Consider the following 27425-nt stretch of genomic DNA (forward strand, 5'->3'; position numbering starts at 1 on the left):
TGCAAGTGATTTTGTGTGGGCACTAGGGGATTGGTGAAAAAAAACATGTAGACCATGGAATGATCGCTAGAATTGTTCAAAACCTACCCGCTGTCACCTCATTGAACGTGGATGGATTCGACGTTCTTGATGAAAATATCGCGATTGTTTTCTAGTTTTTCACCGTTTTCTTAACAAGTAGACACCGTAATCAGCTGAAGCTGATAATGTATGCCTAGGCCTACTAGGTAAGAAGCACTTGCAGCTACCTTTCTTATATGACTATAGAAAGGCATTACGTTGAGAAACATTTTCAAAAACCAATCTGTTAGCCACCTTTAATGTCTATTTTCTCATACCGCGTATAATATCTCTGGAGACTTGTTGTATCGTAGTGTACTTTCAAAGATATGAACAACGCTACCCATCACTTGACCTGTGGACCCTTTGATCAGAGTGTTCTTCACCGCAGTAATCATCAAACTCAGGCACATGTTTCTTGAAATGTTATCTCTTAATTGGAGTGTGAATGTGCACCCTTATCAGAAATCATGTGGGAATAAACCCAATCCATTGACCCCCTTTGAATGTAACTCTACCCGAGTTTAGGGCCTATGGGACTCTCCCGCGTAAACACTTGACCTCGGTCAAAACACTTCAGCGGTTTCGAGATAATAAACTGTTTTTTAATTATACGTGATCTGTTCTGAAGTGTTACCAGTACGTCGGTCCTTGATTGTCGCACGTAATCCAGTGCAAAAGTTAGTACTGATTGTGCCCCTGCGCCGTTTGACACCAAATGAAATTGTCGATGAAATCTAATTAAACCTGTTTTGAAACCGACTATGTGAAGTGTCTGTGCCAAGGGCCCAATGTTATAAAGCATAAGCACGAAACCTTGCTAAGCACAGACAAATATTGCTTTCATACATTCCAAAGTTACATGAAACGGAAGCAGGGAATTCCGTAGACTGGTCCCCTGTCTTTATCCGCAATGCCGCGTAAAGACAGGTTGCTTTTCAGTGATTTCATTGGATACAATGATTTCATTGGACAAACGTGCAGTGACGTAAGCTTTCCATATCTGTGTGTTGATTGGTCCAAGGTGATGTTTGCCAGCTGCACCAATATCACTTCGGACCAATTAAACACATTATGGAAAGCTTAAATTACTTTCGGTCATCTGCATGCAGTGTCATATCATCATCATCATGTATGTCTGTTTTGGGGGGTCTGTCTGTTCATAGGCTGGGGGGAAAAAGCTGTGCAATGTTTGCAACATTGAATCTTCCTGTGTCTTAAAGGGACACACCGGCTCACCGTTTACGCAATTTAGGGGTGTAGAATCATAAATAATGTTTTTTACAGATGGTTGCTGTAAAAAAAAAATCATCAAAATCTCACGTATTTAGCGAAAAATGATTTTAAAAAACCAAAGCGGCCATATAACAAGCTTCCGTTACACGGACTCTTTGAATGTGAATCTTAAGTTAGATTTTTCACCATTATTTACATTTTGTAGCGATAATTTGAATACATGATCTTTTTCGTCAATTATTCGTAAATAATTTTGTAAAAGAAAAGATTTAAATTTGGTTAAGTAAGTTACTTTTAGATGGCTGAAAGTAAAACTAGCCCGGAACGTCACGTGATTGTTTGTACCACTTTTTGGTTAGAACAATCACGCGACCTGCGTTTTTGTCTTAAAATGCTCAAAAACGGCTAAATTTGATGATTTTTTTGAGGACTGTTCTTCTTCATTCCTGGAAGACCGTTGAAGTCATATCTTAGTCTATCTTGTAGCCCAAATAGCCAAATTCGGCCGGTGTGTCCCTTTAATCTCTTTTGTAGTTTACTCGCACATTGGTTGAAGTTCAAACCACTATGGTGCAGACAAAACACATAAGGCACAACAAAAGTACACAGTATATGTACATGTATTGCATAATGAAATGGGTGGTGAAAGGTGATTATGGACAGGGATTGACCTCCACATTCTGTCGTAAATTCACAAGCCTCGAAGTGTGACGTCAGCTGTTCAGGCTATAGGAATTTCGTGTCGTACAAGCGTATTTCACGTCCAGTGTATTCCTGCTTGTGCGACACGTAGTCCACGTTTCTACGGTGAAAATTAATGTAGGTGAACGGTGACTATGGACGGGGATTGACCTAAAGGCTAGAGGCCATTCTCTAGCGTAATTCACGGGCCTCGAAGTGTGACGTCAGATAATCAGGCTAGGAATTCCATGCCTCACGCCAAGCGAATTGCACTAAGCACTGTATTCCTGCTTGTGCGACGTTCGAAGTCCGTGACTGTAACCATGGAGCTATATATAGATTTGTAGGCCCGAATCGGAGTTTAAACTCGGGCCTCCTGCAGAGGCAAATACGACATGAGACAGCGTCCCAGTCCCACCTAAAGTTGTTTGAACTCTTTCAACAACGAGTTCAAATGACATGTCACACATGGAGACTTTTTCAGGCATTTTTGGAGGCATTCAATTCGCACAAGAACCCTTTTGGCAGCACAATGTGTTATTTTGTCCAGGCGTGACTCACTATCACCAAGAAAATAACAAGAAAACCAAATGTGAATAAATTTTCTTCTTGGGGCATTGCCAGTGTTGTCTCGTGCGACATGTCCCTTAAAGGTACTGGGGTGGATTTCACAAAAGTAGTCCTAACATAGGATAGTCCTAGGCAATGCTAAGAGATAGGATCAGTCCTAAGTTAGGATGATGAGTAACTGGTCCTAACTTAGGACTGGTCCTATCTCTTAGCATTGCCTATAGGACTAGTCCTAAGTTAGGACTACCTTGGTGAAATCCACCCCTGGACACTATTGGCAATAACTCAAAACAATTGTTGACATAAAAACTTGCTTGGTAACGAGCAATGGAGAGCTGTTGATAGCATAAAAACATTGTAAGAAATGGCTCCCTCTGTGGTAACGTAGTTTTTGAGAACGAAGCAATTTCTCATGAAAATATTTGAATTTGATATTAAATTCAAGGCATCTGAGAGCACACAACTTGCGCAACAAGGGTGTTTTTCGTCCATGGGTAATTTTCTTCCATTCTCTCGCAAATTCGATGACCAATTGAATCCAAATTTTCACAGATTTGTTATTTGATGCCTAATGTGAGAATACTGGTGTTTAAAAATTACCAAACATGTCCAGTGTGCCTTTAATGAAGATCTTATGAGAGACTTGTCGATATTGTAGCTTTCAAGCCAGCGCATATGATAGGCTTAGTGATCGCAGTCGCCCTATAAGAGGATTTCAAATTATCAGTAAGCATCAACACACACGCTGTGGTAAAATAATCGTCCAAAAAGTAGTTAATGGCTTGACGTTTCAACCCTACAGCAGAGTCGTTCCCGAAGGCTAGGGTTGGGGAGAATCTTGTATGAGGACGAGAGTATAGAAATATTATCGGCATCTCGTGGATGTCAAATTATTAGTCCATTAGACCCAAATTTCCCCCATGCCCGAGGTTATTCACTCATCACTCGATCCCGGGCAACAATCTAAACCCCCATTAGCTAGATTACAAACACTAACAATTTTACTTGTACTCGAAGCTATATCAGCCCTAGGATGAAAGATGCCACTTTCCTGATGTAGACCGCATTAAGCACACGATGCTTTTATTAAGCCCGTTGGCCGCTTTTTGCACTTCACTGTTGTGACGTTTTTGAGGTACACTGTCAGAAAGATGTTGACGTTGCTCAAAACGCAAAATTGCATACTCTCAAATCGACCATTCATCCGTGGCCCATGTAAACAAATTGATTCAAAATAGTGCCATAATTTTGTTCCAAAACCTCTTGGGATGTAAACAATTCGATAAATCTAGTCACATTGTTATGTAAGCTTTATGGTGGTGTAGGCCCCCAGTGGACACTATTGGTAATTGTCAAAGACTACTCTTCACAGTTGGTGTATCTCAACATTATATATAAAATAAAAAAGCTGTGAAAATTTGAGCTCAATCGGTCATCGAAGTTGCGAGATATTAATTGGGAAAAAACACGAAGTTGTGTGCGTTTAGATGGTTGATTTCGAGAACTCAAGTTCTAAATCTGAGGTCTCGAAATCAAATTTGTGGAAAATTACTACTTTCTCGAAAACTATGGCACTTCAGAGGGAGCCGTTTCTCACAATGTTTTATACAATCAACCTCTCCCCATTACTCGTCACCAAGAAAGGTTTTATGCTAATAATTATTTTGAGTAATTACCAATAGTGTCCACTGCCTTTAAGCTATCCACCGTAACATATAAGCACACGATGCTTTTAATGAGCCTGTTGGCGTTTTTGCACTTCACTGTTGTGACGTTTTTGAGGCACACTGTCAGAAAGATGTCGACGTTGCTCATTATGCGCACACACAAATTTGTGTACTTTCAAATCGACCATAATTATGTATAATCATTCATCCGTGGCCTACGGAAAAAAACATTAATTAAAAAAAATGCCACAATTTTGGTCCAAAACCTCTTGGGATCTAAACAAATCGATATAAATCTGGTCACATATGTACGTTTTATAGTGGTGTAGGCCTCTAGACCTACTGTAACCGGTACATGAGAAGTAAACCAGTCGTCTCAATAAAAAATATGTAACAACTTTGAGCAAATGATGCAAAATTCTCAAAAAGAGCGAGTTTAAAGGTATTTATGGCGCGGTATGCCTGCGGCCTATCTGTCGCAACGATCAGAAATTAGATTGTAAAAGATACATGTATTCTCTGCTGTGGTGTATACCCATTGCTGATGTAAAATTCGAACTGCCTTTATGGCAAAGGTCGTGTGTTTGAATCCCTATCCGACTGAAATGCCCCTTAGTAACTTTTTACAAGGACTTGGTAAAGTAAATAGTATGCGGTGCTCAACACAAATCGGTGCATGGGTACAAAGAAACTCTTTAATATCCCCCATGCAAAAAAAATTACATGTTTTCGAGGTAAGATGCGTGTGCTAACCGTTTGCCTCCGTGCGGGTGTACTATTTGAATGCAAGTTAACAAAATTAAACAAAACATTGTTTTGCATATCATAGCTAAGTTAAATAATTTATTTCCAAGTATATTATTTGTGTTATACACAATTCAACAACAACAATATACATTTATTTACCGTAAATAAATTTTGTATAGGAAACAAAACAATGTTTGCATATTATAGCTAAGTTAAATAATTTATTTCCAAGTATATTATTTGTGTTATACACAATTCAAAAACAACAATATACATTTATTTACCGTAAATAAATTTTGTATAGGACACAACAATACGAAGATCTGTTTTAAAATGTACACTGATATTACTTCATTGTTAAATATTAATTATAGGGTTGTTTTTCACAGCAGCAATAGTAACAAACACAAAAAAATACTCAACACCTGCTATCAAATAAACTAGACTTGGGAACAAGTCGTTAAACGGCCGTCTCGCAACTATCTCACGAGATTACTGCTCTATGCGAGACTACATTGCCCCCACATGAGATAAAGTCTCGCGCAGGCATGCAGCAGTCTCGCGCGATAGTTGCGAGAGAGCTGTATCACCAGAAAGAGGCTTGAATGCAAAAAAGCATGGCCCGGGCCCCTTTTCACGATAGGGAAATTATTGTTGCCATTTCCTAAAACGGAAACGAAATCTGACCGCGATTGGAATTGTAATTTTTGAACTGCTGTTTGTTTATACACCCCACAGTCGTTTATTTAAAATTAAACATTGAACAAATCAAATAAGTTATCAAAATAGGTAGACACCTACCTCGCGGTCTTTAAAAAAGGTTAATCCTGTTGCTTCTTCGGTAACGTTTTTTTTTTAAGGAGCTTTTGAATTTAAACCAATGTTTGCTTACTCAACAAAGTAGGACAACGTTAAGTGTAAACCACTTGTTTTTTTTGTTATTGGGACACAAATCATAATCACAAAATCTTGTTTAATGGTCCATAAGATTAATGTATCATTTTGAATATTACACACACAAAAATATACGCTAGGTGGCAGCAGACTTACCAGGTAAATCCATGGGCGCATGCTCAGAACAAAATAAACAATGGAAATTTACCTGGTAAGTCTGCTGCCACCTAGCGTTCAAAAGTATTCCATTACCTGGTGACATGTACTTAGATCTATTACGTTATTTCATTGTATTTCTACTCAAACGATGATAGCACCAGTTGCATTTTATTCTTGGCACTTTGCCACTCGACGTCACTATAACAGGCACTGCATAATATCTGCATAATACGTTGATTTACATTATTGTCTTCATTCATAGACAAATCACAAGTGCAAAGTTTTGTCTATATTTCAGAACATACAGTCGTAAAAATAAATTACTAAAAACTATTTCTCACCATACGCGTGATTAGTAAATGATCACCGGATTATTATTATTAATATTAATTTTAGTTAAACGAAAAAGTTGACAAAGTGCACCCTTGATTGCACCGATATACAGACCCGTTCATGTATACATCTCCATATACATTGTATCTGGCGATAAGTTGTGCATAATTATTGGCTGGAATATTTTAGTAATTTTGTATTTCACTGCATAACGAGGCTACGGTTTAAATCTGAGTTTAATACAATACGGTATACACACACGCACATGCCAACCCAACCTTACATATCCGTTTTGCGTGGTCCTGCTATATTGCTGTTCTGTTATTCCCTTTTTAATGAATTCCCACGTGGTATACCCAATTTTAACAAATAATTATATTATGGGGTCCACTGTTCTGTTGTGTATAAGACCCCACAATGATCCTTCCGTAAGGAGTCCTTTTGTTTTCCCTTGTTTTGTTTTGACCTTGGTCTCCAGGTACCGCAAATAAGGAAACCTCACGGATCCCTGTTTGTGGGGTCCCGCTATTGTTGTTCTATTATTCTCTTTCCTGAAGAATTCCCTTGTGGGGTCCAGGTTTTGGAAACCCATAGTTTGTTGGTTTCTTGTTGTTGTTTTTTATGTTTGTTTTTTTTTCTTTTCTTTTTCTTGTCCAAAATCCCATTGGGTTTGTACACGAAACCCAATGCAAAAGAAGACCTCGGTACACATTATTTCTTGGATCCCCTTTGTTAAAGTCCTCGGTTTAAATACGTAGACATGCCCAAGTGTGCAATGGCCTCCAATTGCGGACACTCCTTTCGCCACAACCGCCACAACCAAAGACAGTCCATAAACAATACACTTTGTATGGGTAAAATATAATGTGTGCAATAGATATAGCATAATGAAAGATTATGGTGGCCTTATTTATTTTCAGATGTTGTTTTTCCCGCCTACTTTGCAGATCCGATCTCCCTTTTCAGCTTTTCAATTGCTGGGTTGACTTTGTATTCCTGGTGCAAGGTTAAGAGCTAGAAACAACAAGACAAGACAAGAAAATCAGATTATATTTATTATCAGGATTAAGTCACAGCAAGAATTGATGGTTCGCTTTTAGGTAGAAAGGCATGCTAGATACCTTTGGTAATTGTCAAAGACCAGTATTCTCACTTGGTGTATCCCAACATAGCATACAAATTAATTACAAACATGTGAAAATTTGGACTCAATTTTCTTTCATTATTCTCTTGCAGCTTCGATGACCAATTGAATCCAAATTTTCACAGATTAAGTATGTTATGCATTATATGTTGGGATACACCAAGTGAGAATACTGGTCTTTGCCATATATTACCAAAGGTACCCATGCCTTTAAGTGTGTGTTCTGAAATATCTCTGCTCGTTGTATGGTGCAAACACCATGGAACGATGAACAACCAAACGGTGGTCCAAAGAGATTTAGTTTGTGTGACCACGAACATTAATTAGCTTGAAGCTCCACTTGAGACAACTAAATAAGCTCACGCAAATTGTTAGTAATTTTTTTTTTAAATATTTTTCAAAGTGAAATTTGAAACATTAAGTACAACGTCTCATCAAAATGTCATTAAATTAGTTGACATTTTGCAGGCATTTTTTCCCTCATGGTAAAAACGGTAATTTATACATGCACTATTCAACACACATTCATTATAAACTGGCGTTTCTCTAATTCAATGAAACAACTCTCACACACATTCATTATAAACTGGCGTTTCTCTAATTCAATGAAACAACTCTCCACACCTCCCTTGAAATAAAAAGGTTATATTTTGAAGGTCAGAAACACAGTTCGCATAGTCTCCGTGTATAGAGCTTACTGTGAAATGAATGTCAATCCTTTGAATGGTCTGCATGAATAATAAAAGCGTGGGTTTCAAATTGTCAATTTATCAATTACTAACCTACATCTAAATCTTTGAAGTGGGTTGAAAAGGTCGAGTATTGTGAGTGTCGAGTTGGCCTACTCCTCTAGTTGAAAGATACGACTCAGGTTTCTACATTAGGTGTTGCCGTGATACGTTTTACATGACCTGCTTACTAGAAAAGGGCAACGTCAGTGTGATATTTTTGTTGATAATGAAAAGGGTGATGAGTTTGAATTCTTTTTTTAAAGCCGATTCGAAGAGATATGGATACTGCATCATGCACCCACAACCAAAGACAGCCCATAAGGACACATTTTATGTTTATGAGTAACATACAAACAGAATATGGTGGCTTTATTATTGCTGGTGATAAATTGACACCTTTTTAATGCCCATTTAAAGACTATGAATACTGATTTCTTGCCTGAAGTCTTTTTGTGGTTATTTCAAAAGGTTTTGCCAGGCTATATACATCGCATTACTATGAAGATGAAAAATGCTTATAGGCAGTTATTCTCTTTCTCCTAACGTTTTCTCTTTTTCTGTTGTGAACATTATCAATGATATTAAAAATGGTACAGACACTTTTATATTTTGTTTTAAAAACGTCCTGTACGGAGATAAACCGTATTTTGAGGACTCCGAATTGATAACGCGAAAACAGTCGGACTTAATTTTGATTCATATAATACCTAAAGGTAAATACCTTTGGTTTTCGGAACAGTTAGATTGTTTTAATCCTTTTATAATATAGATATACAATAAAGCAATCTGTGGTCGCGTTTGTGAGATATCGTCAAAAAATTTGGAGCTACAGCGTCCTCACGGGACCGTAATTGGGACACACAATCTGAGAGACGTTTCACTATACGCTTCTCAGATTCAAATTTTTGGGCCGATGTTCTTCCATAACCACATCACTTCAAAGCGAAATGATTCTCAACGTTCTTTGTACTATCGAATGTTGCTGAATAACTACTGTATTGTGTTTTGTTTCCTTTTGTAAACTGATTGTTATGCTTTATTGCTTTCGTTAGGGGGTTCCGTACTCGACAAGCTTTGCTTTTTATGGGCCCCCTCCAACTCCATCACCTTGTGCTCTGTAAGTCTTTTTGCTTGTTTTCCGTAATGTATATTTTGCCTTTGCTTGTAAAAGTAGTATTATAGTATTACTTCATGTATTATCATTATTCCATTTGCTTGTAAAACATAGTTTTTATTCACTGCTAATTGTTTTGTTTATTTGTTTGGATTTGGAAATAAAGTGAATTGAATTGAATTGAACTAAACAAGCCAGTGGAGAAATATCTGCATGCATGAGGGACAGGGAGATCCGGGGACAACTCAGATCTGATGGGGACAACTCAGCCATAACATCATTGACCGAGGACACTCGAAATTATAGAAGTTTTATTACCGTGAATTTGAATAGTGATTACCACACGTAGAGCGAAGGCATTTTTCCACAGACCAACTTGAGCGAAACGAATGCTTGTATCAAATAGATAGTAGACATCGTGATTTTTTTAACTGATCGTTTTGACATTGATCCATACAAATCATGCATATGATGCCTAAAAGAATAAAATACTGCAACATCTGCGTTTCTCTCGAGTCCTTGCAGACGCATGTTCCATACTTCATTTTCTAGGTTAATAAGGGATGCATTTCATATCATAAATCAACGAGGCTCGAGGCTTTTAAGTATTAAATCGTATCTTTGCAGATTTTGACCTCGCCCTCATCACCTGTCCTTCTCATTCTAGTCTTGAATGGCGCCGTTCGTTTTGTTTTGCCGATAGCGAAACCGCGAATTACTGGAGAAGATATCTGTGTCACACAAACATCTGACTCAAAACGCCGAGGGGGTTATGTGTCATGATTGGTCCGGAGTGATACGGGTGATATTTTTTAGTGAATTTTTAGTTTAGGTGAAAAGTTCAAATGGACGGGGACTGACCTACGCTAGATTCACGAGTCTCGAAGTGTGACGTCAGACGTTCAGGCTAGACTATCACTCTTCTTACGACCAATGCTAAGGAACTTGAAAAAACGTCTTGACGTCTTTTTGTCTGACTATCCTATCATTGAAATTTTTCGAGCTCTTGAGAAAGTGAAGGAATCCCGCACTGCTCTTGAAAACCAAAGAAGCCTTAAAGAAACACTTCATGTCTGAAATGTCATATTTGATGAGAAATAAATAGAACTAAATTCCCGTTTGGAGTTTTATTCGCGAAGTGGAGGTTTGTTCATTTTCTTTTGAATCGATGTCATGCAAAATGTGTAATCGGTGTTCACTATTCTCTCGTGACCCAGATGGCTGATCGATCTCAAACTTCTACATGTTTGTCAGCTTATATGCATAAGAGTGGATGACATAAAGCGCTTATACACTGCCAGCAACTGTTTGGAATAGCAAAAAAACAATTATGCAAATGTTCCTTTAAAGACACTGGACAATATTGTTGGTAATTGTCAAAGTCCAGTCTACTCACTTGGTGTATCTCAACATTATGCTTAACAAATCTGTGAACATTTTAACTCAATTGGTTGTCACACGCAGTTGTGTGCTTTCAGATGCTTGATTTTCGTGGAAAATTACTTCTTTCTCGAAAACTTCGTCACTTCAGAGGGAGCCGTTTCTCACAATGTTTTGAACTATCAACTCATTACCAAGTAAGGTTTTCTGCTAACAATTATTTGGAATAATTACCAATAGTGTCCACTGCCTTTAAAAGATCGTTAACCCTCCGTGTGAGATGACATCAATCACAGAATGTCTAAATAGAATCTGCCTTGGGTACAAAGATCAAACCATCAATCTAAACACCCACGCCAGTCGAGAAAGGAATCCATGTTTGGCCAGCCAGTTTTGTTTACACATTGAGAATAGTCTATTTTTATCAACCCACGCGTTTAAAAGGGCCCTTCAAATTGTATACCTGCTTTCTATATGCAAAATTAAACAGACCGTGCGTTTATAATGACGCCTGCGCTAGTTGAGCCTTTGATTTAACCTGTATCTGAATAAATCCTGTCTTGTTTGAACGTATGAATCACCATAATAATATGGAAGGTTGAGGTCTTCATAATTTTAACGATCGAAAAAAGTCAGAGCCTTTTTCATCTCAAAGCTGCTTTTTTTTTTTTCATCAGTAGGCCTATCAATATTGTTCTCCGACAAATTCCCGTCTGAATTGGAAGACTTCTTCTCCCCCTGAAACAATTAATTTTCTTATTTCGATTTTAGCATGAATACCAATTTAAGAAAATAATAAATGGAGGTGGCAAGCCTGGCATGTCATCTTTGAACATGTTGAGAGGGCAAGGCCATTAATTTCATTTTTTTGCAGAGGGCGCTTTCATTGGAAGTCAACGGGAAACTTTTGAAGGTCACCAAGGCCTAGACCATGGCCTCCAGCCTGCGTGTAATTCCAGGCCTTGGGTGGACGAAAAGGTACAACCAGGGGAAGAAAAACAAACACTCTATAGCCTCTAAGCTCTCCGAGCAGAATTTACCCAGATATGTGTCCCGTGGGGCCTGACCCAACTTGGTCAATGTGACCGTTGCCAAATTAATAGACCCAAAATAGGTCAAACTTACGCAGAAATTGGGACAACAAAAAATTTGACCAGTTTCCGGGTCAGCTTGTTCCTGAGAACGCGACCGCCCACCCACATTGTACATGTTCACATGTTCTCTACAGTCACGGTGTATGTATTGTATAGTAGATATAAGTTTGTTTAGTAGGGTGAACTCAGAGGTTCTCCTGCGCCCCTCTCCAACCTAGACTATACCATTTCAATTTAAGTCCACAAAATGTGCCAATGGTAAACATTCTATACTGCAAACAGACATTCTGACTAGTAGCCCCTCTCATCACATCATTTCAAGTACCTGGGCAATTTTTTATGCCATTTTAAGCAATCCAGACTACCAGCACGTAATTCCCTCGTAAAATTTACCCAGAAACGTCTTTTTGTTTATCGAAGCAATTTATTGATAACGCTGTTCCTTTGAACTGATAATATTTCCAAGATACCTCATAATCATCATGTAAATTTGGTTTAAATATATTTCATATAATTGAAATTAAACATCGGGTCCTCCTAACTATTAAATGAAGCGAATATTGTTGGAACTGTAATTTACCTTTTGTCGTTTTTCGGGATCGATTTTTTCCCACGGTCTTGGATTTGATTCCTTGAACAAGCTGAAAACAAAACAAAAATTACATTTAATATTTTCTATTTCTTTTGGGCGGGAAAAATCACACGAGCCATAAATATTTGTTAATGTGAAATTAGTAGAGTATAAACTTTGTAGTGAAGAAAATGGGAATTGGTTGTTGGAATTTAAGTTTTTATACACGCTCTGTAAAGAAATCATCACAAATGCTGTAACGGTGTGTAGTAAAGTTTACTCATTTCAAGTTGCTGCCCCCCCCCCCCCTCCCAACAAACAAAACATTACGAAGCGAATCCTGACATTCGAGCTTCACTGTAAGCTGTATCAATTGGGGACTTTAAGACGCTAGGTGGCAGCAGACTGACCAGGTAAATCCATTTTGGGGGTTAATGTGCATGCTCAGAACTACACGAACAGTGGAAATGTATCTGTTAAGTCTGCTGCCACCTATTTTCCAAAGTCTCTTATAGCGAGCTCATGAAACAATCACATAAGCGTATTAACATAATATTGCCTTTTCGAAAGCAAGGATTGTGCTTAGGCTTGGCCTAGGCTTAAGCTTCGTCAGTTATTTAGAAGACGTGTGCTTTCCTTACGGGCTTTCAATCAGACAGACAAATCCAAACCCCGTGGTTTCGAAAAGGCCCAGAGGTGTTCAATCATTGGCTTCCATTTCAATTTAAGTCCAAACTTTTTAATGGTAAAAAATCTACTGCAACAAATTTCGACTAGATAACCCCTTTAAGCACGTCCCTTCGGATGCCTGGGCAATTTGTATCGCCATTTCAGGTTTTTTTTTTATATAAACAACCCAGACTTCCAGCACATTATTCCCAATACCTCGTAAAATGTTCCCAAACAGAAACTGGCATTTTTATTTATCAAGGGCAAATAATTTTTGCACTCACGCTACATCGGGCTTCTTCAAGACACTGTAGGTTCCAAAGCTGGTTGCCATGACGCAGACCACGCCGGTGACTACTACGAGAGGGGCCAACTGCCAGATCAAATAAATCACACCATTAGTTGTCATTATAATGGATGCATTGGATGATATACTGAGTGCATCACCCCTTGTGGGAGTCTTGATGGTTCTTTATTTACTGGGAGCTTCTTGAAAAGTTCAATTTTATTGACACCTTTTGAAATTATAAAGTGCTGTATGCGAGTAGCTTATCACAGACAATTATTGTATACGATTTTGTTTTTAAAGGCAGTATATGGACACTTTATAATTACTCAAAATAATAATTAGCTTAAAACCTTACTTGGTAACCAGTAATGGGGAGAGGTTGATGGTATAAAACATTGTGAGAAACAGCTCCCTCTGAAGTGGAGTAGGTTTCGTGAAAGGAGTAATTTTCCACGAATTTTGATTTCGAGACCTCAGATTTAGAATTAATTTGTTGAGGTCTCGAAATCAAGCATCAGAAAGCACACAACTTCGTGTTACAAGGGTGTTTTTCCTTTATTATTATCTCTCAACTTCGACGACCAGTTGAGCTCAAATTTTAACAGGTTTGTTATTTTATGCATATGTTGAGATACACCAACTGTGAAGACTAGTCTTTGACAATTACCAATAGTGTCCATGTGTCTATAGTACAGATATGTTAAAGCCGACAGAAGAATATTTGAGGACCAAGATTTAACCGAACAAAAAAGGTATATTAAAACAGGATTAAAGAGGGTAATAAATTAATGTCTAATTTTAGTCCGAAAGCTTACTGAACCATTTTTTTTCTTCAAAACTGAACCATTTTTTTTTTCAAAACTGTATCTGAAAATCTCTCAGGACGAGTGTTGGCTCTGAAAAGAGCCGGTGTCGCATGCAATTATGTCCTCTATGCAATACTATCCGGAGGACATTATTGCATATGCAATAATGTCAGCCGGACGGTTTTGCATATGCAATCTAGTCCGCCCGGACGTTGCTGCATATGCACTTGTGTCCGCCCCCCGTGCAAAACCGCCCTTGCAGTAAACTAAACGCCCTTGGTCGACGCATGGTCGACGGAACAGGTTCGCCATTTTTTTTTTACAAGCAAGTACATGTCATAAATGACAAGGGAAATGTTCGGCCGTCAATAATAAAATACGTGATTATCTAGCTGCATATACGTAGGTTCAGGTGCATGCATGCTCGCTTATACGCGCACATACGTGTACAGTCATGTACATGTCCACCGGTTTTAGCATAGCCTCGGAAACGATTGCATATGCAAAAGTGTCCGGAGCGGACAGTATTGCATGGCAGACACAACTGCATCTGACACCGGTCTGGTCTCGGCGTTTCGAACAGTATACTCTGCTCGTCTGAAGGAGAAAACTTGAAATTAGGGATAATGTGTTTTCATGCCGTGCATTTCGCATGGTTTCTCACAATTTTCTCCTGTCTCATACATAGTACGCCAAAATTGTTACGTTTTTTTGTTTCATGAAGGCTATGGTTAGACGCACAAAATAATGAACATCATTTAGCCACTGTTCCACGAATCCTGATGATAGAAATATCTCTATTAATTGAAGGAAACATTGGACTTTCTGGTCGAGCTGCACATATCTCAATGGTAAACATTTTCTTGTAGCGTCTGTTTATTCAGCATTTTCACATTAGCAGTTGCGAACATAATGAGGTTCAAGGTTTACGTGGCTCTCGGTGCATTTTTAATTTATCCCAACCAATTTATACTGACGATTTTACCAGTAATTTCCCCTTCTGTCGGGGCTGGGTTGAATTCTTGGTAATTCGAGCTATAAATATCCACGGCCAGACGATGATGCTAATTTAAAGGGTATCGTTCAGAGTCTATAATATCAATTTTATCGCCAATTTGTTTGCCCAAGAATTGAAAAATGTAATTTGAACGCTCGTTGAATCTTATGGTTGACACCATATTATACATTCAAGGTAACGGGATACAATTTTTGTCTGCACTCCGAAATTGCCTCTGTCATTGTGCTTTTCAACGGGGATTTATTTTTGTAATCTTTTCAATGGGAATTTCTTTTTCTAAATCGATTCAAAAGGGGGAAAATCAGGAAAATGTTTGAGGATGGGAATTCTAAACAGCTGAAAAAATGTAAACGGGATGGGTTTATTCTCGACGTTTCACCTAGTGGTCTTGGTTGTTTTCATGAGATCTATCAGCATAGTTAATAACCGTGAAGTGAGAATATGCCAACAGTCTCTTAAAACAAGGAGAGATGAGGAAGTCGTGCGGGTTTACAATGCCATTGATCACTTATGAAACGGCGCCGATTTTAATTTTTTTTTTTTTTAACATTTCGACTCATGTGTTTTAATCGTCTTCTGGAGCACATTATAGTCACAAAGTGAAAGTCAACTCTTTTCAGAAAAAAAAACAGTGTCAACAATATGTCAATGCAATAAGCAACACCATAATAGGAAAACAACAACAACAACAACAACAATGTCTTAGTAAATTGGTTATAATGTTAACCTTTATAGGCACTACACACCTTTGGTCATTGTCAAAGACCAGTTTTGTTTTACTTGGTGTATCTTTAACATGCATAAAAACAAACCTGTGTGAATTTGAACTCAATTGGTCGTGGAAGTTGCGAGAGAATAATGGAAGAAAAGAATATCATTGTCGCATAAGTTGTGTTCTTTCAGATGTTCAGCTGAGGTCTCGAATTCAATTCAAATATTTAAGTGGGAAATTACTTCTTTCTTAAAATACTATGTTACTTCACGTAGAGCCATTTCTATATTTTATACTATCACCAGCTCTCCAGTGCTCGTTACCAAGTTTGTATGCTTACAATTATTTTTAGTAATTACTAACAAGGTCCAGTGCCTTTAAAGGCCTCACTCGTGATAAATTGCCAGCACGTGATAGTTGTTCATGAGCTTTGCACACGATTCAACCAGCAGACACGGTCTGTTGCATTATTCGTAAAGCTCAATTATTTAGATTGGATACATATATTTACTGACCTTCACATTCTTTTTAAATATTTATGGTTGGGTATGCCTAAGGCCTATACAAATCCAGTGGAACGAACATAAACTTAATAGTTAATGCACGACAAAACTGCATCAACATTTCAATTGGTTCCTTGTTTTTATAACTCCATCTTGGAAATAACATGACTAAAACAGATCAATTCGGTTTCATTAACTTTAACTTTCTTTTTAAACGATGTGAGTTGTTATTAAAATAACGAGTCGAGCACTCGGGTAAACATACAATGACGCAATTAACCTTGCTCGTAGACGTTTTCACAAGTCGTTAAGGGGAAGGTTTACGTTTGGCAGAGCAACACCTTACTTGGTCCAAGTACATGTAAACATGTCAACAACTATTGATATTATGAAGCATCTTGACAGGTATTTCAGTTAAAAGTAATGTGGTTATGAAACAATTGTATCAGTTTTTATACCCCAACATTTGAATCTGAACAGCGTTTCTGACATTCGTCTCTCAGATTGTGTATTACAATTACGGGTTTGTCTTCATGCGTGGACAAACCTCTCCTGATTTTTAGGGATATCTCACAAACGCTACAACCTTATTAATACGAAATTTGCATTGGTTTGTTTTTCTAACTATATGATTTATATAGGGTTACAAAAATCAAACGGTTTCAAAAACCAAAGGTATACTTTTCTTGAATGCGTTTGTCGAGGAGATAGTGTCATATGGTCCTCACGCGACTCCACAACTCTCGCGAGATTGCAGGCTCCAGACTAGATACTGCCCCGTAGTAGCGAGAGCAGAAGTCTCGTGGGAGCAGCAGTACCGCGAGAAGAGCAGCACTGAGCATCACGGGAGTTAGTCATTTGAGAGAAATATAGAGAGCCGTTGCACTTTCACCGCGACAAATATGTTAACGACTTGTCCTCAAAAATACTATCATCGCGGAGAGTGTTCTTTGGGTGTTTGTTGTTTTTGTTTCCCACACAAAACAAGAAATAACAACCCGCTTTGTTGGCACAGAGACTTACCTCAAAATTAGCTTTCCCAAGTCTGGCTATTATTCCTCTTCCTCCTACACCGTGACCCATCTTTTATCTAGAGACAAAACAAATGAAGAAGAAAATTTGTTAATAAAAATATGTATATATAAATTTTACTTAATTACGATGGAATGTCTAGCATTTTATGCTTAAAGGGACGTTGGCATTGTAAAAACAGGCATGGGCTGTACATGGGTAAGGGCGCGCGCGTGCTGCATGAGAGATCATTCATGCAGCCAGAACTACTTTGATTGTGACGACCCAGCCCCTTTAAGCTAGAAAACAGAAACAATAGTCTTGTATAACGCTCAGGTTTCCATCTTGATTTGCTTCTAAGCAACAGTTTATCATGTAAAATGGATCACTGTCCACTTTGACCGTAAGACAATTATTCTGAAAGATTTGATTACAGGAGTAATTTGTGTAGGGCCTACTGCATTACATACAACTTTATAGTCAAAAGTAAATGGACACACTGCCCCTCGAGAACATCAGCATCTTGCCAAAACGTGTTCAGCAGTGACTAAACTATAAGGTGTTTCTGAGCCGCGGGGCCCGGGCAAATTGAGCCCTCGTCTTGCCACAGACAAAATTGATTTCTCGAAAACCGCAATTTGGGTGATTCATGCGTTTAAGGCAGAGAGGTAGATTAACAAAATTGAAGATAAAGCAATTGTTACTGAACAGCTTGCTAGGGTCTCGGATTGGATTATTATTGATCGTATGGTGGGCGTGTAATTTTCTTTGGTCCAATTTTGGCAGAATAATTTAGCTCGACATACATACATTGAGGATATGCCAGCTGTATATGAACCGTGTAACTCTTTAGTGACCTTATACACTCCACGGCATTTCTGGTAGGAAAGGATACACTGGACATGGGACATTTGTACATGTTAAGTCTTAATCCACATATACATTCAGGTGTGGTAATAATACCAGCTGATGAACAGATTTTGAAATGTGCCCCTTTCTTGAACCAAAATTTACTAAAATTGGACAAGGCAATTTCCTTAAAATTTAAAGTTTTGAAAGCGCTTCGTTCCTCTCGAAATAGATTTCGAGGGAACGAAATTATATTTCGAAGGAGCGATTAGTAACATTTCGGAGAACTCAACAATTTTTCGATCACACGAAACAGATTTTTGATGTAACTTCTTCGATGTAGACGAAATAATATTTCGGGAGAACAAAATAACATTTCGAGAGAAACAAAATTTCGACGGAATATATTAATGAGTTTTATGTATTTTTTTCCCCTTCTTTTTTTAGTTGTTTGTTTCCTGCCCTTTAGGAGCTCCGGAAATTAACATTGTGATGATTATCATACTGCCTATTATTGTGAAGCCAATTAATTTTAATGTCAAGGCAGTTTGGACACTTTCCAATTATTATGTGTAATGGGAATGTGAGCTGGAACCTATGTTTTAAAGAACGAATTAATCATTCCTTAAAGCCATTGGACACTTTCGGTAAACAGTATTGTCCAAGTTCCACACTTCGTGTATCACAACTTCTCTATAAAATAACAAACCTGTGAAAATTTAGGCTCAATCGGTCATCGGAGTCGGGAGAAAATAACAGGAAAACCCACCCTTGGTTTCCGCACGTTTCGCCGTGTCATGACGACATGTGTTTACAATAAATCCGTAATTCTCGCTATCGAAAATTGATATTGTTTTAATGTTTTCTCAAAAAGTAAAGCATTTCATGGAATAATATTTTAAGAGAAGTCGTTCACCTTTACCTTCTGTAAACCCTGTGAACTATTTGTAAGTCTGTGATCTTTTTTTTTTCTGTACCGAAAGTGACCAATGGCTTTAAACAATAATATGCTTTGGTGGATTGGAACCTTTTATTCATTAAAGTCATCTTACTGCTCTTTTATTTCCTTGCATACAAATCGTATCATGCATGTACATGTTCATAAACAAACACTCAAGCTCATTTTCTGCCTTGAAAAGGCGAACGCTGCTGGCCCTTTCGCTAGATATTGTATTTCACAAAGTGTGACTAATTTAAATTTCCACCCATTTTTCAATTAAGGATAACATCAGTTGATGGGCATCATGGGTCCCAGTCGCTTTAGTTTCGTGGGCAATCTTATATCACTATACACTCTTGCTTTGGGGATACCATAATTCACAATGAAGACTCGAGACACCGGGCGCTGTCTTGACTCGGAATGTTATTAAAAAACTGCTTGATGGATGGACATCATGACTAGCTGAAAGGTGGCTTGAGTGATGAAGAGTTGAATCTTTCAACTCAATAACACCTTAAAGTGAAGGTCCCTTATACACGAAATCTATCTTTAAATTAACCTTTTCTATAATCCCATTTGTAATTCACAAGTAAGACCCGATATAACGGTACTGTCTTGACTTGGATATTTGGTGAAAAGCTTGATGGATGAAGTGACCATAGCTCTGAAAGGTAGCCAGTATAAAGAGCTGTATTCTTCACGTAAATAACACTTTAAAGTGAAGGTCTTGTCTACAAGCAAAATATCTTTAAATTAACCTTCGCATATTTTGTTGGGGTAAATATCTGTGGAATAAATCGTAGAGGTTTTGTTGCCTTTTAAAGGTAGGATCATACAGCTTGGTAACATACTTCAAAAAATTAATGACCACGAAAACTTAGTTGTTGAGAAGCACTGCAGCTGTTGATAATATAAATTATTTCAACAAAGTTTTCCCTTGGGCGAAATAATTATGGTTTGAATAATATTTTACTTTCAAGTACATTTGAAGATGATAAACGATTCATGCATGAATCGATCGGTTCTCTGATTTCTGAGGGTCGCTAATTAAACACTGTTGGCTAGAGATGAGGTTGGTACCCGCGGTCGCCTCACTAAACGTGTGGCTGGATTCGACATGTGAAATTACCAAAGTGTTTTTCTGTTTTCACAGCAATTAGAAACTGTATTCAGCAGAAACTTGCACATGTGTCCTTTATTTATCTTTGCGTATAATTTTGCCTTACAAATCAGCATTCGATTTACAAAAATCAATCTATGACCATACCTTTAAAGAGGCAACCATTCTACCGGTGAAGGGGGCCCGTAATTTTCAGAGACTATAGGAATGGTCTGAGAGAAGTCAGTAGGGACTAGACAAGTCTAGCAATTCAGCTGCATAGTGCAATCTGGTTCACCCTCAGGAGGAGGATAGGTTGGCTAGTGATATCAAGGGGCGAACGGGATCCAATTTCATGGTTGCTTATCGCCAATTAATTTTGTTTTCATTTGCAACCATCATTCTTAGCTTACACGGCAGTCGCAGACTTTCTGTGCTAGCTGTGTAGCGAATGCCTAACAAGCAACATTCACTGCTCACACGTACCTTTAATTAAAATACGCTTGACGTATAAGCGCGGAATTCCCTGCTTCTGTACGTGCCGATTCTATGCTTACAGTAAGCGTAGCATAAGCCATGAAATTAGACTTGGGCTCGCCAGGATCTAATTTCACAGAGCTGCTCGAGCACAAAACGTAGCACAACAAAACTATTCGTACCTACACCCAATTGATAGAGCTGCTTAAGCACAAAAAGTAGCTAAGCACAACAAAATATACAGCATAAGGTTACATGCTAAAATACTATGCCACATTCACAATCTGTGACAGACCTGCTTATTTTTGCTTAGCAGAAAGATGCAAATCACAAGTATGCTGAAGCAGCTCTTTATAATTGGACCAAGCTTAAGTGAGCCAAAATACCATGTCCTGTCTGTGACCAGTATCCTGTAAATTTTTGCTTATTTATAAGCAATATTTTCTGCTTAAGCAGGTCTGTGATGGTGGGCCTTAATTCTTCTTAGAACGACCACTTCAGAACCAGAAGAGATTAGATCACACAAAAACTCAATTTGTCATCTTTACACCAGCAGCTCCAAATGTTATTTTTGCATCGTCCAACATTATTTGTCATTCTCTAAACACAGTTGTGTAAATTGGCGCCAGTGGAGGCCTGGGCCAATGTTGTGTTAAATTAAGCCGCTTAAAGTGCTCAAACAGTGAGCTTGATGTTGTATGCTCCCTGTGGAGTTGAGCCAGTTGTGAAGAATGGTTGAAGTATGATTACTGAGCAGAGACAATCATGTTGTAAATCCCATTGATCCTATAGCTACTTGTTAATGTGCATCCACGTCAAGGGTGGCTCACAACTGACACGCTCGCCCACGTTGTTATTCAAATTGCACGTAAAATCTATGGCAAACCTAACCGCTGCGTCACCGAAAATGCATTGTACTTCACGGTATAACATACTGGGAAATGTATACCAAAATTGGCTCGATACAGATTATTTTGATGATGATGTCGGGAAAATTGGGTCAATATAAGAAAGAAAAAAAAATGTTTTATAAACAATGTAATTTTGTCAACGATAATGTATAACATTTATTTTTTAAAGCTTTGTCTCACGTTGATTGACAGCCGAGTAAACTTTACAAAGAAATTGTTATTAGTTCACCAAGATCAACAATTAATGATAAAGGCCAAATTTGATACATGTCCTTAAAGGGGAGGTGTACGTTTGATAAAAATTAATGGCTAAATAAAAACCTTAGATAATAAATTTATGACAGTAGCTTTCTATAGAAGATAGTATAATGCAAATAAATTTGAGTTTGTAAAGCATTACTGTCAGTAACGTTTCTCGTATTGTGTATTCCCTTGTGGACATTCACTCCGATTTTTCGGCGATATAAAAAAAAACGCGACCGCCTTTGAAATTAAATGTTCGTATTTGTATTGCAGGCATGTAGCCCATATCTTCATTTATGTAGACTTCAAACCATAAAACGGTTTGAATACCAAAATAAACTTTGCCTTTAAACAGAGTGTTTGTTATCCTGTATCACCACCTTTAAGTGTCATCTTGACACACGCCGCATTATAGTACGACAGCTTTGTGCCGAGCCCTTAGGGGGTTAAAGTTCAAGCTTAACTACGCGGTGGATGAAAACGAAGCAATTCATTGATGGAGATATCCAAACCTCCACTGAGAATTATGTCCTTGTAATCTTCGCCCGGATACATTCCAGAATTGATCTTACTCTCAAATATGGGAAGGGCAATCTTTTACATGGCATATTTTTCTCTTCTTGAGACATTAAAGGCAGTGGACACTATTGGTAATTACTCAAAATAATTATTAGCATAAAACCTTTCTTGGTGACGAGTAGTGGAGAGGAGTTGATGGTACAAATCATCGTGAGAAACTGCTCCCTCTAAAGTGCCAAAGTTTTTGCGATAGAAGTAATTTTCCACGAATTTGATTTCGAGACCTCAGATTTAGAACTGTCGGTCTTGAAGTTAACCATCTAAACGCACACAGCTTCGTGTCATCTAGCAAGTTCGATGACCGATTGAGCTCAAATTTTCACAGGTTTGTTATTTTATGCATATGTTGAGATATACCAACTGTGAAGGGTAGTCTTTGACAATTACCAATAGTGTCCACTGCCTTTAATTTATACCCAAAAATTCTTAACATTGGATTGTGTCGGTACTGGAGAGGACTTTTTGGTTTTTTTTTCACACTATAGCACTGACTCATTACCATCCTTTGTTTAGACGGTGCTGGACTGATTGTATATCAGAAGCCCTGCTTGAAGTTGTTTAAAATCCCCGCTTGGATATATTTCAGAATTGATCGTGCTCTCAAATGGGAAGGGAATGTATCTTTTACAGAACAAAACTTAGGCCTACTTTTTTTTTTTTTTTTTTTTTTTTATAATAAATACCCAAATATTGGAACTGGATGGGGATCGTGTCTGTTTGTCTCACTATATAGCACTAACTCATCACCATTCATTGTTTAGACTGTGCTGGAGTGTCTATAAATAAACCTTGGTTGAAGTTGTTTTTCTTCATTGTATATGATGACGCAGTTGTTGCTACGAAAGCTCATGTAGATTTCATGTCTTCAAAGTGCCACATTTGACTCCTCTTCAAATTGACGTTTATACTTGGAATACAAGCTGGACAGGGGCTGTCAATGTTAAGCCCATTTCATACTTCCTGTAAATACGAATGCAAAACGAATTTGACGTGAATTTGACGTCACACGATCCTTTCGCAGCGATATTCGCAAGTGGGTCGAGAGGCGCTGATCTGATGCAAATAATATTATTCTTTGCGAATTTTGTGACGTCAACATTCGCTTCGCGTTCGCATTCGCAGGATGTATATGCACCGGGCTATAGATACAAGAGAACAACAACTGTCAACGACAGTGTATATCCAGACCCCTGCCAACGATAAATAAATGTAATAATATAATTATTACCAAAGAGATTACCTATGAAATATTAATAAACAACTGAAAAACAAATCCCAAACCTAATGGCCAAAACAACCCTCTAAAATCGGTCATACGTGACCGATAACATAATCAAAAATATGAAATCGAAAATAATTGCCAGATCATTCGTTTTTAACTTCCTCATCCCATAATTCATTTTATGATGTAAAATTAGTATGGATGACAACGCAAGTCAGTATTGTTTTTCTTATCCCGACCATGTCCTGACCCTCGTAGTTGGTAATAAAAATGCGCAACCTTCGCATTCGTGGGATTAGTCATTGGACATGAATACAAATTATAGGGATAATAAGAAAATAAAGTCAAGGGAAAATGTTGTCAATATTTTCAATATTTACAGCGATTGTACATGGACATGTTTAAAGTGCCTTTCTCTAACTCTCAATCTTTTAAAAATTGCGCTTCCTCAAAAAGTAAAGCATTTCATGGAATAATACTTCAAGATTATGTGATCAATGATTATGTGATCAATGATCGATACAGAACAACATGCACCGTTTTATTATATACAAACTCTGATTGTTTGGTCTGTCATAATTCTCTTTGCTGAATCGTGTTGTTCGTTTAGTGCGTTGCCCTGCTGTTTGTTTATTGCGTTGCCATGCGATAGCACAGGGGGTAGAATTCTACCGCGAGTCTTCCAATTGGTCAAGGTGTTGATTGCAAGCGTTAGTTTCAATGTGATCTAAAACACGCTGTGAAAGGTACTAATGAATTCTTGACTTAATGGATATTAAAACTCTCTGATTGTCTGCACCGTATATACAAACTCTGATTGTTTGATCTGTTCTCGTTGCTGAATCGTGTTGTTCGTTTAGTACGTTGCCCTGTTGTTCGTTTACTGCGTTGCCATGGCGACTTTACAGCTAGTCTCAATATAGGTCAAGGTGTCGTTTGCAAGTGTTAATGAAGTTTCATTCAATAATCCAAAACCCGCTGTAAAAGGTAATGAATTATTGACTCGGTGGGATATTCTACTCTCTAACAATACATACAAAACGACAGCCTCTGGCTATCTAATACGAGTTTTCCATTCCATTCAAGGAATTGGACCGTGGATTGAAAGTTTCGGCTCGGGTAAAGTGTTCTAGATTCTCGCTCTTCAAAAAAAGTAAAGACCAACATCCCGGTGGTCTTTACTGACGTTTTTGACGGTGACGTTTTTCTAGGTTTTTTATTTTGCTATTTTGTTTTGAATCGAACCGTGCATTTTGGAGATCATTATTGTAGCTCTTCAAAATCAAGACCAACGGGATGGTTCTATAAGTTCTCGATTTGTAAATTTTTGTTTTGATCCCAAATTGTGCTACGTCGGGTTCGGAGACAATGCTTGTTACTCTTTAGAAATCAAGACTGTAAAGGAGTGGTTTCCTTAGTTCTCGATTTGGAATGTTGTTTTGAATCAAACTGTGCTACGTGCAGTGTGTGCGTTCATAATTGTCATCGCAGTCAATTATATATACTTTATTTCTACTCAATCAATCAAACAATAATATTTACAGAATCGAAGGTAAGTCAGTTGTGGGGGTCTCCACCAGTCCGATCTCCACTCTGAAAGCAGAGCTTGTGAGTCGCAGGGATCCTCAGAATGTGTGTAGCTTAAAGGTACTGGACACCTTTAATAATAATAATAATAATAATAAACAACGCTTATAAAGCGCCTTACATCCATGACTGGACCCCAAGGCGCTGTACACATTTAAAATAGCTGCAAACAAGAGCAAAAAAACCCACGAGCATAAAAGATTTCTAAAAATACAAACCACAAAATGGACCAGCCAAAAGTTAAAACCACAAACCGCGAAATTTTCCTTTGGTAATAATGTCAAAGACCAGTTATGCTCACTCGGTGTATCCCAACATAGGGCCTAGCTATGCATAAAATAACAAACCTTTGAAAATAATTTGGGTTCATTATTGGTCATCGAGTTTGCAAGAGAATAATGAAAGAAAAACACCTTATATTAGCTTTCAGATGCACGATAAAAGGCGTCAGCTGAAGTCTTTTAATATTTGAGTGAGAAATTACCTCTTTCTCAAAATTGCAAATACAATTGCTAACAATTATTTTGAGTCATTACCAATATAGTCCAGTGCTTTTTAGGGTATTAATTGCATACATAATCTTTATTTGTTTATTACACACACTAAATGAAAATAGCAAGATACACAAACAAGGACTATACTTCAGGACAATAAGACACGGACGACAGACCTAACTGCACAGCAGTAAAGTATTGGTCAAGAAGATCAGTCAGAAGAGGGTTAGCAAATAATAAATTATTTTTTTAACGAAAAAATAATTCAAGTCAGCTTTTATTATCATTATACAACCAGAAGTTCGTTGTTATTTACTGATTTGATATAGCCACCTTTGGTTGGATAACAATAAATGTAAGGCGGGTAGCTTGAAAGGGAAATTGAGCGTACAAGCTATTCCCCTAGACCATTCCCCTACGCCTGCTTTCGTATCGTAACTATTCCCTCTCGGCTGTTTTCGTACCGTAACTAAACCCTACGGCTGTTTTCGTAACAGCCTCGTAATTCCAGAGAACAACCTGCCGAGTGTGTACATATTGCCTTTCAGTTTTTAGGCTATAATCATAAAACGCGTAAGCCTATATCCACTCGATATGTTTATTTAAGGAACCAGCTAATAAAAATACAGCCTTCCACTTGGTTAAAGGTATAACTACAATGTGATTTTATCTAAATAATGTTTCACTGTATAAAACAGCCGTTGGGACGAGCGGTTCAATTAAGCAGGTGAAGGTCTGCTTTTGGAGAAGAGAATTAAATCATGTTAAGGATATAGTTCCATGATAAAGTAATGGTGTTTTCTATGACGTACGACAAGATTCGCATCTCATCAAACACGAAGAATGCGGAAATTAAAGTCACATTGATGCTGAACTTGAACTGATGTTTCCTTGAAATGTGTTCACATCAACGGAATGGTCAGAATGAAAAAAAATAATATCATGGTGGGTAAATTTTAGTCCTGAGTGCTTTCTGAGTGCACGGGGAGTTTTTTTCTCCCGCCCGGTGACAATTTTGTCCGAAAACATTTCTGGGGTTCATAGTAGAACAAGTGTTTTCGGTGGAATATTTTTTCTTTGAAATGAAGCAATGCTCAAGAAAACTGCATCCGAAAACTTTCAGACGAATCATGAAACCGCAGATTTCGGTTGTTACATTCAATGACAATGTGTTTACAAACTGAAAGTTGGGCATGGAATGCCACTACTTTCTCTCATAACACAATGGATTGAGTCCAATACATTCACAGGTTTGGTATTTCATGTATGGTTGGTCGCACAAAACATGAACACTGTTTGCGACTTCTTTGGTACCAATTCTGTAAAGTGCATTTCAACAAATTTTCTTTAACAATATTGTTGTTTGTAAACATGAACCAAACCGACCTATATACTTAAAGGCAGTGGACACTATTGGTAATTGTCAAAGACTAGCCTTCACAGTTAGTGTATCTCAACATATGCATAAAACAACAAACCTGTGAAAATTTGAGCTCAATCGGTCATCGAACTTGCGAGATAATAATGAAAGAAAAAACACCCTTGTCACACGAAGTTGTGTGTGTTTATATGGTTGATTTCGAGACCTCAAGTTCTAAACTTGAGGTCTCGAAATCAAATTCATGGAAAATTTCT

General features: G+C 37.8%; 1 protein-coding gene across 2 annotated transcripts in view; it reads right to left on the reverse strand.

Annotated features, from left to right (window-relative positions):
• Positions 1-5337: 5337 nt before the first annotated feature.
• Positions 5338-27425, reverse strand: part of LOC139937765 (normal mucosa of esophagus-specific gene 1 protein-like) — a 28573-nt gene continuing 6485 nt past the window's right edge. Inside the window, exons 2-6 of one of the 2 annotated variants that reach the window (XR_011786083.1) lie at positions 17402-17468; positions 13335-13423; positions 12391-12451; positions 6108-7361; positions 5338-6063 (exon numbers count right to left, since the gene is read on the reverse strand). Coding sequence is in view for 1 of the 2 variants with exons in the window: in XM_071933065.1 (XP_071789166.1) it covers positions 7284-7361; positions 12391-12451; positions 13335-13423; positions 17402-17461 (288 nt within the window). In the remaining variant the exon portion in view is untranslated. Of the gene's footprint in view, positions 7362-12390; positions 12452-13334; positions 13424-17401; positions 17469-27425 lie in introns of both variants that reach the window. The other variant, XM_071933065.1, reaches the window with a different exon arrangement.

Source organism: Asterias amurensis, chromosome 5 (assembly GCF_032118995.1).
Source record: "Asterias amurensis chromosome 5, ASM3211899v1".
NCBI lineage: Eukaryota > Metazoa > Echinodermata > Asteroidea > Forcipulatida > Asteriidae > Asterias > Asterias amurensis.